The 15,999-nt window shown below is 41.0% G+C and overlaps 1 protein-coding gene across 9 annotated transcripts in view; it reads left to right on the top strand.

Annotated features, from left to right (window-relative positions):
• AGBL1 (AGBL carboxypeptidase 1) overlaps positions 1-15,999 on the top strand; it is a 489,727-nt gene that overhangs the window by 179,830 nt on the left and 293,898 nt on the right. For all 9 annotated transcript variants that reach the window (XR_006179785.1, XR_006179786.1, XR_006179787.1 and 6 more), the window contains one exon: positions 2,014-2,180. Coding sequence is in view for 5 of the 9 variants with exons in the window: in XM_042875615.1 (XP_042731549.1) it covers positions 2,014-2,180 (167 nt within the window). In the remaining 4 variants the exon portion in view is untranslated. The remainder of the gene's footprint in view (positions 1-2,013; positions 2,181-15,999) is intronic.

The following is a 15,999-nucleotide window of genomic DNA, read 5'->3' as shown; positions in this document are numbered from 1 at the left end:
ACTAAAATATCTTCTGAAGTAAAATAATGAAAGTTAGGAATCCATGTAGAGCTGTTTTGTATTAATGACCATTGGTTCCTCGAAGCCTCTTCATCTGTTTTCTTATCATTATTAATAATTACTATAGTTCGTTGTACCTGGCTCTTACTTAGCAAAGCTTGCAGTATAGGTGATTAGGATGGGAGAAGAAATGATGTTAGAGATTTGCTGACTGCTTTAAAGATATTTAAGAGACTTTCTGAGAGCAGAAGTCAGTTCTCCAGAGTCCTTCAGCCCTGCCTGGTAGTGAGGCTCAGTTTTCTCATATTGTTTGTGTGCTCTTTTAGGCATGTCCTCTGTTTATCTAGCTGTCCAACCACTCAGTATTGTTTGAGCTCAAAATAATACATTATTTGTTCCTGTTCATCATTATAATTACCTATTCATATTTACTCATAGAGTTTCAGAAAAGAAGTTGAATTTCAATGTATTACTACAGGAAAATGTATTTGTTATCAGATAGGACTTCTGTAATGCTAGATTTTCTTTGTACATTCTGGACCTGCTGGAGTTGAAGCGGAGGCTTTCACCCTGTGAGGTACTTCGTGGCCTCTAACAAACATAAACCAAAAAAAAAGCATTACAAGGGAGCTGTAGATGGTCACCTGAGAAACATCTTTCTTCCATCCACCTGCATGCTGTTGGCTCCCATTTTCTTTCAGCTCTGCAGAAGATCCTAGGGAAGTTACAAATGCAACGTTAAACAGGAAGCATATAAAAATTTAAAAAGCAAAACAAACTACTAAGAAATATGAGATCAGAGCTCAGCCCCCTGTTATGGGTTACTGGAATATATTATATTGGCTCTGTTACCGGTAAGATGTCCACTAACAAACACTGAGTGGAGGGTCAAGTGCAGGCCATGCTGGATGGAGCACACACTGCGCTTGTGGCTGCTGCCAGGGCTGTGAACGTGGACTTGTGGCAGTTGCTAAGGAAACAGTCTTGGAAATGGGACTGGAGTTCTTGTCAGAAGGTTGGCTGCAGAGGTGGTTTGTGCTTCAAAAACACACAGGGCTGATACTGACAAAGGCAGCAATTGCTCAGCAATTGATTCAACCCCTGGTGTGATAGCATTAAGGAGTAACACATGATGTGATCACTAAATGTCAAAGATGAGGGATTTTGCAGTTTCTTAGGGTTATTTTTTTTTTTTCAGTGATTCTTTTGTGTTTTAGGGGTTTTTTGGTCTCTTGCCATCTCACTGCTTGTGAGAAACTACCAGTAATTACGCCGGATTACTCCTGTGTAGGCCCTTGATGTGTTACTTTTTTGTTAGATCTTTATTTTTTTACTTAGTGTAAAAGCATGCATAGACTATCAAAGTCAGGGCTCTTCCAAGTGAGGATCCACAGCTTGAAGGAGTCCTCTTAGAAAGGTGATGTTGGTAATCCCAATCCTGTCTGTGCATTTCTTTGCCTGCACATCCTTACAAGAGACATAAGCTTTTAATACACCGAGAAATTCCTCAGAGCTGTTTGTTATTTTGCAATTACTTTGTAATTGATTTTCTTAAAAAACAATTCATAACTTGTTAAAGATCTTCCCTCCTTCCCCTCCTCACTGTTTTTCTTTAATCTCTGCCACTGCCCAGTATTTTCAGTTATAAAACCTATTTGTTTCCCATTGCTTAGGGAGATTACACTTCTGCGGAGAGAAAAAAAAAAATAAGACATAATGATTTGTATTTAGTCAGATCCTCCTTGGGTATGAGTCTAATTTTTACAATGACAACTTTTATGCTACTTGCCTCTGTTTCCACAGTTGTAGAATAGAAGCTATTTTAAATAGATCTTGTAGAACAAATGCTGTCATTGAATTCATGAATGACTGAAATTTCTGCATATATAGAAAGCAAACAAATACCTGGTTCAGTTGGGAGGAAGAAATCTAAGAACTGTCCTTCTGAAAAACAATCTCCCAACACCTGCAGTTTGTACACTCAGCAATGAAACTTCCTACTTTTTCCACCAGGGCTTGCAGCTGGGAACTCAAGAGCTGGAGGAGATGGGAAGCAAGTTTTGCCTTGCTCTGCTCATTCTGCACCTCAAATCCTTGCCCTGCAGCAAGAAGGTGATGGCTCAGGCAGCGCTACTCCTAGATCTGGAGGAAGAAATAACAATAACAGACCGGGCACAAAGGTCAGTGACAGTTTTCTTGTGATTTTCATTTTCCTCTCAAAATATTACTTGAGCATATGGATGGCACTGTCCCAGAGTAATTCATCAGCAGGAAACCAAAGTTTCAGGTGAGATTCTGTCCAGCTCGTATCTCTCTGTGAAGACAATCACCTACAGGGAAGATGTTCTCCAAGTGCTATAGCACTGGGAACTAATACTGAAGATTAATAAAGGGCTTTGATGGTATGATTTAGAAATTTGTATGCCTGATTCTGCAAGGATTCACACAGTCATTCCTCTTTTCTTCACAGCACCAATCCTACAGACATATAAAGCATAGGTTTCTGACTTTTGGTGCATGTGATGATGTCATTATCCAAACAATCACATAGGAGGTTTTTTTTTTTTATCAAATTGAAAAATTCATTTCTTAGTTTCCTATGTTCAGTGGGATCTATGCAAGTGAGGTTGCCTCAGTGTAAGTATATGGGGAATTTGCCCTGGATGTCAGACTGTGGGATGCTTCAGCTGTAATGAAGCAGAGATGTATGTGGTCTTTCTAAACCATCCTCTTCTTAGTGCTACATGCAAGCACTTACACTTGCAGTAATGTTTTTTCAAGACAAATGGAGAAAGAAAAACTTAGCGATGTGATATGATTTGAAGCTCCCAGTGGGTTTGTTATCAAAGAGTGCTTCCAGCTTCATCAATGAAAAGCCAATTTTTCTGTTGCAGAAATGCCCCCATAATTTACAGCAAGCTTCCAGTCTTCCCCCTGCAGGAATACTTAACTGACATTAGCACCACCTGTTCCTCATGCCTGAAACCATTCTTACAAGCTTGTTCGTGGTTTTTAATGTTTATGGGGAACAATGAAAAAAAGAGAACTAAAATATAGAGACATTCCTTTGGTATAGCTGTGCTCGCTTGTACATAGGAACACATAAATGAAGCAATTAGCATGTATCCTAAATGGTTTCAGTATTGTGGATAGCCATCCGACAAATTGTTGGTGTGTCATTAGAGAGAACTACTGAAGCCTGGCCAGGTAGATGGGTTTGAGATATAAATCAAAATTTCAGTTCTGAATTAGAGCTAGAAAAGCTTTTGCATGAAAATAACTTCTGGGAAGGAAAATATTGAACTTTGACTTGCCCCAAACACTGAAAATAAGCCATCTGGTCATACTGACTCCGTGAGCACTTTCTCTCATTTGTGCAGTTTCCCATTACCTTTTTCTTGGTTGATTTCATGTTAGTGAGCATTCATTTCGTTTTTCCTGATGTTGTGTAGGTAATGAACCTTTACCAATATAGCAATAAGACACTCTCCAATGACAAATACTTTTAAAGAAGTTAACAATTAAAGAAAAATCCCTTGTCTTGTAAAGCTCCCATACCATTCCAGACACGTTTGTGGTGGTTGAAAGCAAAGCACTCTGTCCTTTCATGGTTTCCCAGCGTTAGTAACTCCATGTCATCTGGGGATGGAGTGCCACTGCTGAAAGGCAGTGTGATGGTGACTTGCTTTCACTTCACTGGGTAGAATTGCAGATTTATGGAGTTCTGATGGGTTAGGTGTGATTAGTTGGCATTTATAGTACAAGTAAACATTGCATTGTTTGCTCCTGTCTAGAGATTCGTCATATTGCAGGAGGTTTTTTGCGAGAGATCAGGAAAAGGGAGACACGGGGACCAAGGGGTTTGTAAGCATATTCTATTTTATGATAAATAATTCATTGAAAATGATTGTGCAGTGTATTGATTCTGATTCAGAAAATTAAAATTTTGCTTCTGGGTTTCTTTGAGTCTCGCCAAGAGAATTGCATAATTTGATTTTAGTGGGAATAGGAGGCCTAGGAACCAAAGGAAGAATGCAGAATACAGAGAACACACTGCTATGGGCAGGAGAGCAGCTGTATCCAGGCCTCTTCCCCCAGCTCAGACTTTGAAATAAAATAACTCATAGACTTTGAAATAAAAAAAATGTATATCAAAACATTTCTCTGGAGGTTGCAGTTTGGGGTACCACTCAGCCTAATCTTACTCTGTAAAGATGAAGTCCAGTCTTTCTCCTTCTAGGTAGCACAAGGAGGTCACCAGAGTCTTTCTGCTTACTGGTGGTGTGTCACTATGTCAATGGAAATTACAGTCTGCTTTTTCCAAGTCTAGGAGGTTTAAGGAGCAGGAAGTAGTAATCACAAAGATGCACAGCATCCTTGAGTACTTTGTGTGCTTTCTTCTTGTGAGGATGGAAATACCCAAATTATTTTTGTACCTTTGCCAAAGCAGAGTTAAACTTGGGGCCTGCAGGTTCAACACAGAGTGCTCTACGTGGTTATGGTGTGGGATGTCTTGTGTGCTTTACACTGTGAGCAGAAGTTGTTTAAACACCTTGCAGGCAATCCCTTTGCCAGAATTCTGTACTGTGTAATGAACAGTGGGTGTTTAAGTGGGAGACAGTGGCACTGACTGCAGCTAATGTTTGTTTCTGTTGAAGTGTATTGCAGAAAACTGTCTTGCTGACACGTCTAGAGAAGGATACGCATATGGATGTTTCCTGTCAGAGCAGGATTAACAGTGTCAAAAGAAAATGAAGACTATTGCTCGACCTTGATGAAAATACAATCGTTATTTAGTTGGTAGGATTTTGTTTTGCAGAAGGCAGGCTGAAATTGCACTGACCAGTACAGCTGATCAGTGAGATTCATTGCACAGTGCTTATGTTAAATACGTCCATCTAATTTTCTCAGTGTGCATTTCTGAGTGCCCATCTCTATAGTACTTTGGGTGACAGGTCAAGCCATGGAAAGAGAAGTTAATCCAGTACTGGACAGACCTGACTTCCAGATGAAATGCCTCATGGCAAAGGTACATAGATCACAAGTCAGAGGTCTCTTCTGTTATAAAAACCCTACAGTTCATGTTCTGCATTTGTGTCTTTTTTGTCATGGTGTCTGGTGTGCGTGGCATTGACTTGGCATCTCAGCATCTCCCTACAACAGTGAACATTTTCACCTGTCAGCTTTTATAAGTGGATGTGTCTTTTAATTTTCCTCTTAGAGCTCTCTCTGCTCAGGGCGTCTTGCAGCCTTACTTTTCCACTACTGCTATGAGGAGGATGAAGGAGCAGGCTGGACCTGGCTACTATTCTAGAATAAACTATTTGCTCTGTCAGAGTCACTGAGCAGTAAATTGAAGCAAGGTAATAGCTGCTGGGGAAGTGACTGGTGTAGTGGAGGCATCCTGGTGTGAATGGAGGATTTCTCCCACCTGATCTCATAGTGTTCAGTGTACAGTCTCCAGTGAGCCAAAGAAAGGTGTACTAAACCTTTAGTGGTCCTAACTAAATACATTTTGGAACATAAGCCAGAATTTCTTCTTGACCTCAGTCTAGCATGAACAGTAAATGAAGTCATTCACAAGCATTAACTGTGGAATAAATTCCCAGGAGAGGCACAGTAACAAAGTAGCTGCATTTGAAAATAAGTAAAAGGGGAGTTGAATTTTAATCTCTGGGGCTCACTAACAGAACAGCAGAGTATTTCCCCCAGAGCCTGGAAATCTTTGGGCAGCATGAAGTTCATGTAAAAGCTCTTTGTCACTGGTTCTCTGAGGTCTATGTGGCAGCTGTCTCATGATCATGCCAAAAGGTGAAGTATAAGGTAGATACATACATAAGATACATCAGAGCCTTAATGCGTGATGGCTGCAGGTACAGGGGCAGGGAAGAGCTGCTTTCTCCCTGTGTGTCACTGAAGCTCATGGGATGGATAGAAACTAAGCACATTCAGGACTTTTCCAAGCTCCACTTAGTTACCAGGATAGATATTTGCCCTTCTTAAGGCTGCCTTAAAAGCCAACAGGTAACAACTGAGATTATTGCCATGAGATGCAGTGAGATCATAGGATTTCTGGATTACCTGGAAGTGCTTGAGTGTTTGGAAATAGTTTAACTCTGAAATCTCTACAGTAAACTGCAAGTTCCTTACTCAGATACTCTCTCTCCACAGAAAGCTACTTCCTACTCAATGCTGTACCTTTCTAAAACTGGGGAAAGTCCAGTAAAGGGACTGCCTGTCTAGTGGTTAAATCGTTCAAGGTATTAGCCAGCTTTTAATTAGCATCCAGTGCCCCTGGGACATTTCTCCTTAACTCTCACACTTGTTCATCACCCTCATGTTGCACAAGACCTACTGAAGAACTTAGCTTGTGGGTTTTTCTTTTCACGAACTTTTTATAGTTATTTGATGCAAAAAAAAAAACAACCCTATTTCTCCACCAGCATGCAACGAGGCCAGTTTTAAGGACCATTCTGCCAAGGTCAAAGGTCAAATATGTGGAGAGTTTCCTGCATTTGGCAGCCCTCTTCTAAAAAGCAAGGTAATGTGTCACTTGATCATAGAGGCATTTTACTCTCTGAATTCCTAAAGATACAGTGTTGTAGATGTTGGCTTCAGAAATGTGCTTTTGCTCAAGAAGAACCACTAATTTTTGTATTTCCAGCCTCCCACCATGCCTTGCATTCAGTTCAGGCGTTTGGAAGCTCTCTTCTGGGAAAATGAAATGACAGCATGTACTTCAGACATCATGTTTTTTGATAATAAGTTTCATGCCTCATTTGCTATGAAACAATTGGGCTTTAAGTCAGTGCTGCCCAGGTAACTACACATTTTTCATGACCGCAAAGAGGATGAGAAGTGACTGCTCACTTAGAACAGGTTTGAGAAAGCAAGATCATTCCCTTGTTAAAGGTGTTTTCCCCTTCTTCCTCATGTTTTGAATGGATGGCACGTTCCTTCATTCTCTTTTTGCATTTATGCCTGGGAGTGTTTTGCAAATACTGCAGCAATTGTAGCCCTTTTTTTGGGAGATGTTTCTTACATATTGAGGCAGACCCTTGCAAAGTCATTAAGTGTTTTCTGCTGACTCAGATATTATTCATCTCTTGTGTTTCTTTGTAATTTCTTATGTTTCTTGAGCAGAGCCAAATTTCTCTCCGCCCCAGATGGTAAATATACCTAACTGTGATACTAATCAAAGGCAGAATGCTTAATCACTACCGTGGCCCTCTGTCCAGATGTAATCTTTTCATCTTCCATGCAATGAGCAGTTAAAATGGTCGGTGAGTGAATGGCAAATCCAATAATTGACAAGAAGGATTTGTAGATCGTTTGGAACTGTGCTTGCTCTTCTCCTATACTGCATTGATGCACCATCACAATCCTGGATAGTATTGAACTGTTGGATTTCCCATCTCTTCTCTGTAATGCATCCTCCCCTGATTATGGCTGTGCAAGCAACCCCACTCATCTTTTAAGCTATTTGGCCAAAATGCCATTTGGATCAGAATAGAGCGAAGCAGACCCAAAAGTGGGAAGTTCAAACAGCAGAAGAACAAAGAAGGAGCGTGGCATGTTGATTTCAGTTCAGGCGTCTTTAGCATATCTTTGAACAGCAGAAATACGGCATGAGAATTCTGTACAGTGATGGCAAATGGCTCCTTTGCTTTCTGGTTTGCGTCGTCTTGTGCTTACAGGTGAATGTGGGTTTCATTCATTGTTACAGTTTTTTTGTTTTGTTTTTGTTTTTTAATTATACAAACTGGAAGAAATTTCAGCTGGAGTGTTTGAGTGCAAGGCAATGCTTCACCCTCCCAAATGCCCCCATCTCCTTGCAGTTCCAGCAGGCTTGGCATTTGGTCCACTGGGGCAGGCTGGATGGTTGGACTCTGGGGAGTCCTCTGACACATGCATGAAGATGAAAGCCCTCTTTCATCATTTTGTGAATCTAATTCCCTGGAAAATGTCAGCAGGAATTATCTAGCAGTTTTGATTCAGATTTCTGTTTGATTGAATGTTCGTTTTTCTTTAAGTAAAGATTTGGAACATTTTTAACCTTGATCATCTGTAGACATTAAATATCTTGTGGCAGCTTTCAGAAGAAGAAGTTGTTTATTGATTCCATTTTTTAGCTTAGTCACAGGTTGTACTGCTAGTAAAGGAATTTGAAGTTTCTGCTGCTTTGCGAACATCTATGAATATTTCTGTAGTTGGATGCCTGAGCAAAAAGGGCATGGTGATGGTGATTGGATTTACCCAATAAGCCATGTGTCACGTTTGCCACACTGTCACGTTAGTGGCATAGAACATGGGGCAAAAGGAGCTGCTAATGTATTTCATGTAACTCTTCAAGGCACATCTAACTTCTAACAGTAACGGAGTGTCTCAGCTATGAGAACAGCTGAAGACAGGTTCCAGAGTGGACTCACATTACTGTAAGGAGTCAGAATCAGTTTATGACTACCAGGAGGTATTGCTCAAATACTCTAAATGTATACTTTACAGCGATCTTTCATACAGATGCTGCAAAAGAGGAATATCTTCTTGCTGTCCAGGGTCTGACCTAAAATCTCGATGTGCTGCTACTGAGCGGAAACACCTCTGATTTTGGATTTAGATCTATTACAAGGTTCAGACTTTACTGTCAGTGTATGTATTGATAATTGTGTTTTCTAAATAAGAACATGAACTTTCTTCCATCCCTCCCTCTCTTCATCCTTCTCATCCAGCACTCTTCAGCATCTCTCCTTTGTTAGTGGGAGAATACAAGCCCAATGAATTCTTTGGAGGTTCAGCCAAGCAATGCAGTCTATAATTAATGTATTTGGTATTCAGAAGGCTTTTATGTAGCTGTGCACAGGTGAGCCACTGTAATTCAGCAACTTTTCATTAACACTTTCTGGAGCTGTCCCTATTTTCCTCCTATTGATTTTTATTATTATTATGAAATAACCTTGGGAGCTGCACAGCTTTTGTTGATTGTTATCAAATACCAGCCCCAGCCTATCTCAGGCTGGGAACAATTATTCATGCTTATTTCAGAGGTAATTCATTTATCATTTAATAGCTAATAATAGCAATTTAAACAGCAGCAGGAAGGAATGAGAGAAAAAGAGCAAATGGCAGAAAAAGGAATCACAGAAGGACTGCACGCTATCATATCTGAGGTTATTCAAATTACTGTACACGTACAGATCTGACTGGAGTACCAATAATGAACTTGTATATATCCAGCAGAACAAATGGGCTCTGCATTGCCCTTTCTGTGAGGCACATTGCTACTGTCTGGTATTAGACATTTTCGTATTGATTAGGAGCATCTGTATTTCTGTAGTGCAGCCCTTTTCCCTTAAAATCTAACTGGAAATATAAAAGTTATTGGGTCCCTTCACGTGCTGGGATAGAAATACAGCGCTGATTGCTTCAGAAGTAATTAATGAAGTTATGAAATATCCCCCAGAAGACTGGATTATGAGGGATGTGCACTTCCCTGAGATGACCTTTATAGACCAGGGTAGCACTGACCATGGAACAGGATAGAATCTTTTCTAGAAGGCACAAAGGGTAATGAAAGGATTGATCTGTTTAGACTTCTGGTCATTTTGAATGTTGCAAGATGTGACATTTTGGATTGACCATGGATTGGGTGTTTAAGAGGCAGTGTTGGGGAACTCCATGTAACATTATTGTGGAGCTAAGTGGATTGCTTTCCCACACATCACTAGCATCAAAGCCTTGCAGTCCTGCTCGGTATTGATGGTGACAGGGTTACACGTGTTGCTGCTGTTTAAAATGAAGGTCTCCTGTCATGGGCAAAATATGATAGAAGGAGCTGAAGCCTCAGTAGAACCACCATGTTTTCCTCAGGTCAGAATATTATACATATTTAAGTTTCTCAGACAATAAGAGCAAAGGAAAACATAGTGGTTCTGATGTAATGACACTCCAAGGCACGCTGTGTCCCTTTCTCTGCATTCTTTCTCTGCAGAGGGAACACACGAGATTTGTGCTTTCGAGGCAAACAGCTTATTGCAGGTTTTGGTCTGATGCCCAGCCTGCAAATGAGAGTCTGACCAGGCCACTTGTACCATGGTGACAGTATACAACTTCTATCTAGGAGCATATCAAAAATCTATGCAAGACAAATGAAAGACTGAACAGTTATAGGGATAGAAAAGACAGATAAATTCATAATTAAAGCTGTCGAGTGCAGTAAAAGGAACATTTCACTTGGAACGAAAGCGGGTGGGCGAACAAAGTGTCATATTTGGAGGTGAAAGTTGGCACTTGAACAGCATTTTTAAAGTACTCCAAAGCCACCTCCACTGACATCTCAGCTCTATTGTATATCCTGTCAGAGGCTCCGGCTGTGCAGTGTATTGTGGCTGTGACTCACGCGCAGCCCCTGCTGCTTGCTGCCATACGAGATATTAGAGAGACGGGCATGGCAGGGCTGTTGTGTGAGACATGAGGTGAATACGTGCAGGTTGGTGTTTTCAGACCCAGCACACACGTGTACCGATGCACATGAACACGTATGTGTAGAGGTATAAACATGTAAGCCAGTTGCTGTAGCCTCTGACGATTCATTATATCGCCTCAGAAATAGTGGGGATTCATTAAAATATATAGGTTTAAGGTGATGTTAGCAGGAAGATTTGTAAGAATTAGGCCCGGCCTGTAGAGATGTGTTGATGAAGATCAGATGAAGTTAATACTTCATATGGATCTTCATAGGGGGTTAGAACTTGATGATCCTTGAGGTCCCTTCCAACCCAAGCCATTCTGTGGTTCTGTGAATACTTAACATCTGCAAAGCAGAAAAAAATTCAAGCCTAAAAGCTCAAATCCATTTCCCATGAATATTGGGAAAGTTCACTCACAAGATGAGGGACCCGTGCCTCTTTGGCCACGGCCAGTCTGTAGATATCAGTAGTGCAGGCTGAGCAAAGACAACATGCCAAGCACTGACCACCACAAGAGCAGAAAGAAGAAGCAGGCTCTGAACAGTGTAAGAGAAAAGAAGAAAAACAGCTGTTTACAGCTATTAGGGCATATTCTCTCCATATTTCCCCTTTGATGCAGTTAGAGTTCCTTGCTGAATACGTCTCTCAATCCTGCTTCTGTTTATTCTTGGTAAAACTTGTGTTTTTCAGATGGATGTAAAGCTAATTTCTGGAAGAATGAGTTTCATTTTTAAAGAAACAGAAGCAGGCTTTGTGGTTACACTTTCAACTGCATCCTTAACCATTTAAAAGTACATTACCAGCAGCTTTATTTATGGCATACTATTCACCAGTTAAACTATAATGGCTTCCTATTAGCATTAACAGCTAGTTACTACCTTAAATCCCTATTTTGGAAAGAGTTAGAGGATTTGGAGTTTGGAGGAAGAGTAAGCAGTGGAAGCAACTGAATTCAAGAAGAGCTATCAGGGCAGTATCATTAGAAATAAAGAATAAAAGGAGGAATAGAAAGCATCTATTCTCAATCTATTCCTGTCTAATCTGTTTGTTCTCTCTGGGCTGCTCAGCAAGTTTTTACATCACACTCTGTACTTCAGAATTGTTTCTGAAGATGCCATTCTACAGTATCTTCCATAAAGCATCAGCATCTCATTAAAAGATAAAAGTCCGATGCATTCAAATAGCAAGCAAGCTTCCAAATACCAGAATAGTGTTTGATCTCCTTTGAACTGCAGGGGGCAGCCAAGAATTTGGGTAAAGTACTGCTACCTGGATTCATCTTGTCAGGCTTTCCATAGCATTAATACTTATTTTTCATTGTAGCACATAACCTGTATTTTCATCTTTAAATATGTGAATTGTGAGACAGGATCCATTGTAGTATGTCCAGCCAGTCAGGCATCCTTCATGACAGTGCTGAGCATTAGAGATTTCAGAGAGATGCAAGAAATTGCCATCATGGACAATTACAAACTATCCCCACCCCGTAGGGAAATGCCTTTCTATCTTCAGACAGTTATTTATTTATACTGAGAAATGTGACAAATTATAGCCTTTCCCAGCAATTATAATAAGAATAATCCTTTCTAATGAAATGTTGCAATGTTCTCTGTACAAATGATTAATGCTTTTTGAATCTTTCCCTGGTCCTGACTGCATCCTGCTATCTCTTGAGTTTTATAGATCAGCTGTGTGTTGCTCAGAAAGTGTTTCCTTTCATCAGCTGGGCTGATGCAACTGCACCTTTGCAAATGCATTTTTGTCCTCTGCTGTAGGAGAGAATAATTGGGAGTACCCAAATTGCCAGTTATTTTGTAAACAGTGATCGCCTCTCTTCTTGTGCATCTGGTCATGAAAGATGTTCACATTATCTGGCCTTCCTATTGCTCTAATGACTTTTATCACCTTCTCTGGAGCCCTCCCTATTGATGTACTCAGGCACACGGTCTGATTTTTGTGTGGTCCTGTGTGGAGCCAGGAATTGGACTCAGTGAACTCTATGGGTCTCTTCCAACTCGTGTTGTTCTGTGATTCTATGTATTATCCTTTGACATGTAGGAAGACAGGAATTCAAGATGGTTTCGATAGAGAAAGCATAGCAATTCTTAAAATCAGTTTTGTGATATTTTCCACATTGTTGTCTGTGGGCCTTGCAGTTGAAGCTTATTGGAGAAACCATTTTATCTTTAAGTAATTATCTTGGAAGATTACTGGTCACAGAGAGGTATTGTGAAGGAAACCAGAGACTCTCGGGTGAAAGTGCATGCCCATAAGAAATTACATCACTTTTTAGATTTCAGTGTTATGTCTGACTTGACAGTTTTTACCTAATTAGTCCAGAATGGTCAAAATAGAAGAGAGAGAGATGAGTGGATGAGGATGTCATGCTGGCAGCTTGTGGGCAGCATAAACAGGGAGCAAGACAGAGTGTCCCTGAAAGAAGCTGGGACCTAAGGTCCCTTCCTGCTTTCATGGAAGTGATTGTCAAAACTGCCTTAGTTTCAAGAATTTTATATATATATATATATATATATATATATATATATATATAAATATTTTTTTAATGGATCTGCAAAGAATGAATTAGGCTGAAAAACTGGTTGGATCCTTTGCCAATGTCTCTGAGACTTCTTTGCCATTTTCAAGGAGGAGCAGATTGGAGACATGAGACTTAGAAGCAAAACTTCTGTTCACTTTTCTCTCTCTCTCTCTCTCTCTCTCTCTTTAAAATCACACCCAAGCTCTTTTTGTGCAAATGTACTGCTCAGGATCAAAGTCTGTGCTCCAAGTGGAGAAAGTGCCTGGGGAGTAAGGCCTGAAAGCTAAGCCTGTAATACTGCTGCTGCTGGCCATACACCAGTCTGCTTGGGAAATCTAGTCATGCATGGCCCAACACCTGGAGATACAGAGAAACTGGGAGCAGAGTACTCAGCATCCCTGCATGACTTTTGATCTTTGTTCTCGTTGCTAGCTCATGTCCTTCTTTTGGTTGTGGTCCATCAGGAGTTTATTCCCACCAGTGTCAGATATCTGAAAAGCTGTTCTGTAATGCAGCATCGACTAATTCCTCAGGCTTCTCAGAAATGTAGTGCTCTGGTGTATGGGCTGGGGTTTATCAGAAAGGGGGTAATGGATAGGCTCACTACATGTCTCTGCTTTTTTGGAGTATTTTTCCTCATTTCTGGCATTTCCATCTCCTTACAGAGAGGCTCTGAGTAAACGGCTGTTGGGGAAGGATCAATAGAAAGATGCTCTCTGAAACATCTGAGATTATTTCCCCTGCAGGTGTGACAGGAACAGCCTTGTGCAAACAGGATACTTCTTTGCCTTGTGGTGCTTTTCTGCCTCTACTGCATCTCTTGTGAGGTGCTGGGTTTGCATGCTAAGAAAGCTACAGATAGCACAGCCTAAACAAGGTGACTCTCAAAGAGCAGTGTCCTTGATCCATCATTAAAAATGTCCTCGACACGATGTGCCGTCAGAAGGAAGGCTTGCGATGCTAATCACCGGCAGCATTTCTTCTTCTATGGATGTTACACAGCCTCAAAACATTTTTGTTTAATTCATGGGGGAAGGAAGCTCTTTTGGTTTTGCTTCTCTTTACTTTTCTTTTTCTTTTCCTTTTTTTTTTTAAATGCTTCCCTGAAGGCTGCATGAGAGCTGTGGGGTAGGAATGCAATTGCGGGAAGGTAACCTTTCCCATCCCTCATCTCTCAAGAGATGCATGCAACAGCAAGATACATGTAAATCCATCAGAGCTGTTAGTGTGGCTTAATGCTAACAGATGTAAAGCATTAAAGGAAATAAACGGCCTAGCCCTGAATGGGATCCAGAGGTATAAAGCTGCAGCCGTGTGCTCACTCCCCATGTTATTCCAGGTAGTTATTAATCGTTCAGCTTTCCTAAGAAAACATCAGCCTTACTGCTGCTTTCTTTCATGTTTGTACACTACCAGCAGTAATGCAGGTTGGTTTGGGTTTGGTTTGTTGTTCTTTTATTAGTTTAAACAGCAGATTATGTTTTTTTCAATGATGAGGACTTCATTCTAAGATTTAGATGCTGAAAGAGAAACTGTTACCTCAGCAGGCAGGTAAACAGGCCAAATTCCCTTTTTTTTCCCAAGAGTACTGAAGGTGGAGGTAGACAGAGAAGTCTGTGTATTCTCCAGTCAAGATCTTCTCTTCCACACCAGTAAAATATTTTTGGAAGTATATCAGGGAGCCTCAGAACTTCAGGAGTAACAAAACCCAGATCTCTGTTATGTTTCCCTCAACAGATTTTATCTTCTTGGAGTTTGGGCTTGGCTGTTTATCTGATCCTTTACATCCGAATGACATTCCTATAGAGTTTGCAGCCTTGCTGTTCTCTCCTCTCTGTCAGATGTATGGTTGATGTAACTGGGCAGAATTTTCAACTAATCTACAGCCTTTACTCCATCTTTTCTTACATAGTAGCATGATGTGCCTGCAGAATTTCCCTACCTCCTCCCACCTTACTGTTCTAGAAATCACTTGGCTCAGAAAATAAAAGCATGGAGCCATTTGCCCTTGTTTAGTGCCCTACTGATGGGTCAGAAGTGGAGATTAATAGGATAGGAAGTGTGTTTCTACTCTGCAGTGAGTAAAGGAAATTCACTGGAACTAAATTAATCATGAAACGGACACAAAGAGGAGAATAGATTAGCAGGGAATTAACTCATTAATTAGATTCATACCGAAGTTCAGAAGAGGCTTTCCTTCAAGATAACAACCGAGTTCAAAGATCAGCAAGGGCTGATCATGGGAGGCAGGCACACCATTTTCTTTGTGAACTCTGTCAGGTTTTACTTTAGCCCCACATCTGGCTGGTTATTATAGGATATCAGGCATGCTGCTGGCAGGAATTCAGCAGCTGGCAAAGCCTAACCACTTAGTGCCCAGCGATGGAGGCTATTATCAGCCCGTTCAGATCCCCGGGCTCTGGATCCTGATGTTGGCATAAATGCAGGAGCCCTCTCTGTTGTGCCACTTGACTATTTTCAGAGCTCCATCACAAGTCCTAGAATGAACAGCAACAGCTTGTTGGAGAATGGGTTTATTTCCAGCGTTAGGGTGAGCAGAAACCACTGCAAGCTTAAGAAAGGTAAAGTGCTAAAGCACTGTCCTGTGTGCTGCACTTCTCAGGACTCCCAGCTCCCCATTTTTGCTCAAATTCACAACGGTAGGGTAGGCTAGGTATGTCACTGCATGTTTCTGAGGAGATGGGGGTTGTCTGCAGTCTTCTCATTGTTCTGTTAGGACACTTCTCTACTGGGAAACTTATGAGAGAAGTGAAGAATTGACTGCAGTTACCTCTGTGCTGCACAAAGCCTCTGCCAGCTCCCTTCAGGCTCTGCGTAGCCCTTGGGGCAAGGCTGCTGCTGCTCACATGCCAGAAGGCCCCATTACCGAGTTGTGCTGTAACAAATGGCACCCTGCTGCACTGTGGAGCTGGTGAGAAGCATGGAGAAACAGATTTCTAACGTGCTCTTAATGAACTAACAAACCAGTGCTAA

Source organism: Lagopus leucura, unplaced genomic scaffold, assembly GCF_019238085.1.
Source record: "Lagopus leucura isolate 7727_CA_CO unplaced genomic scaffold, USGS_WTPT01 Super-Scaffold_100015, whole genome shotgun sequence".
In the NCBI taxonomy this organism is placed as follows: domain Eukaryota; kingdom Metazoa; phylum Chordata; class Aves; order Galliformes; family Phasianidae; genus Lagopus; species Lagopus leucura.
This window is presented reverse-complemented; position numbering and strand designations above follow the sequence as displayed.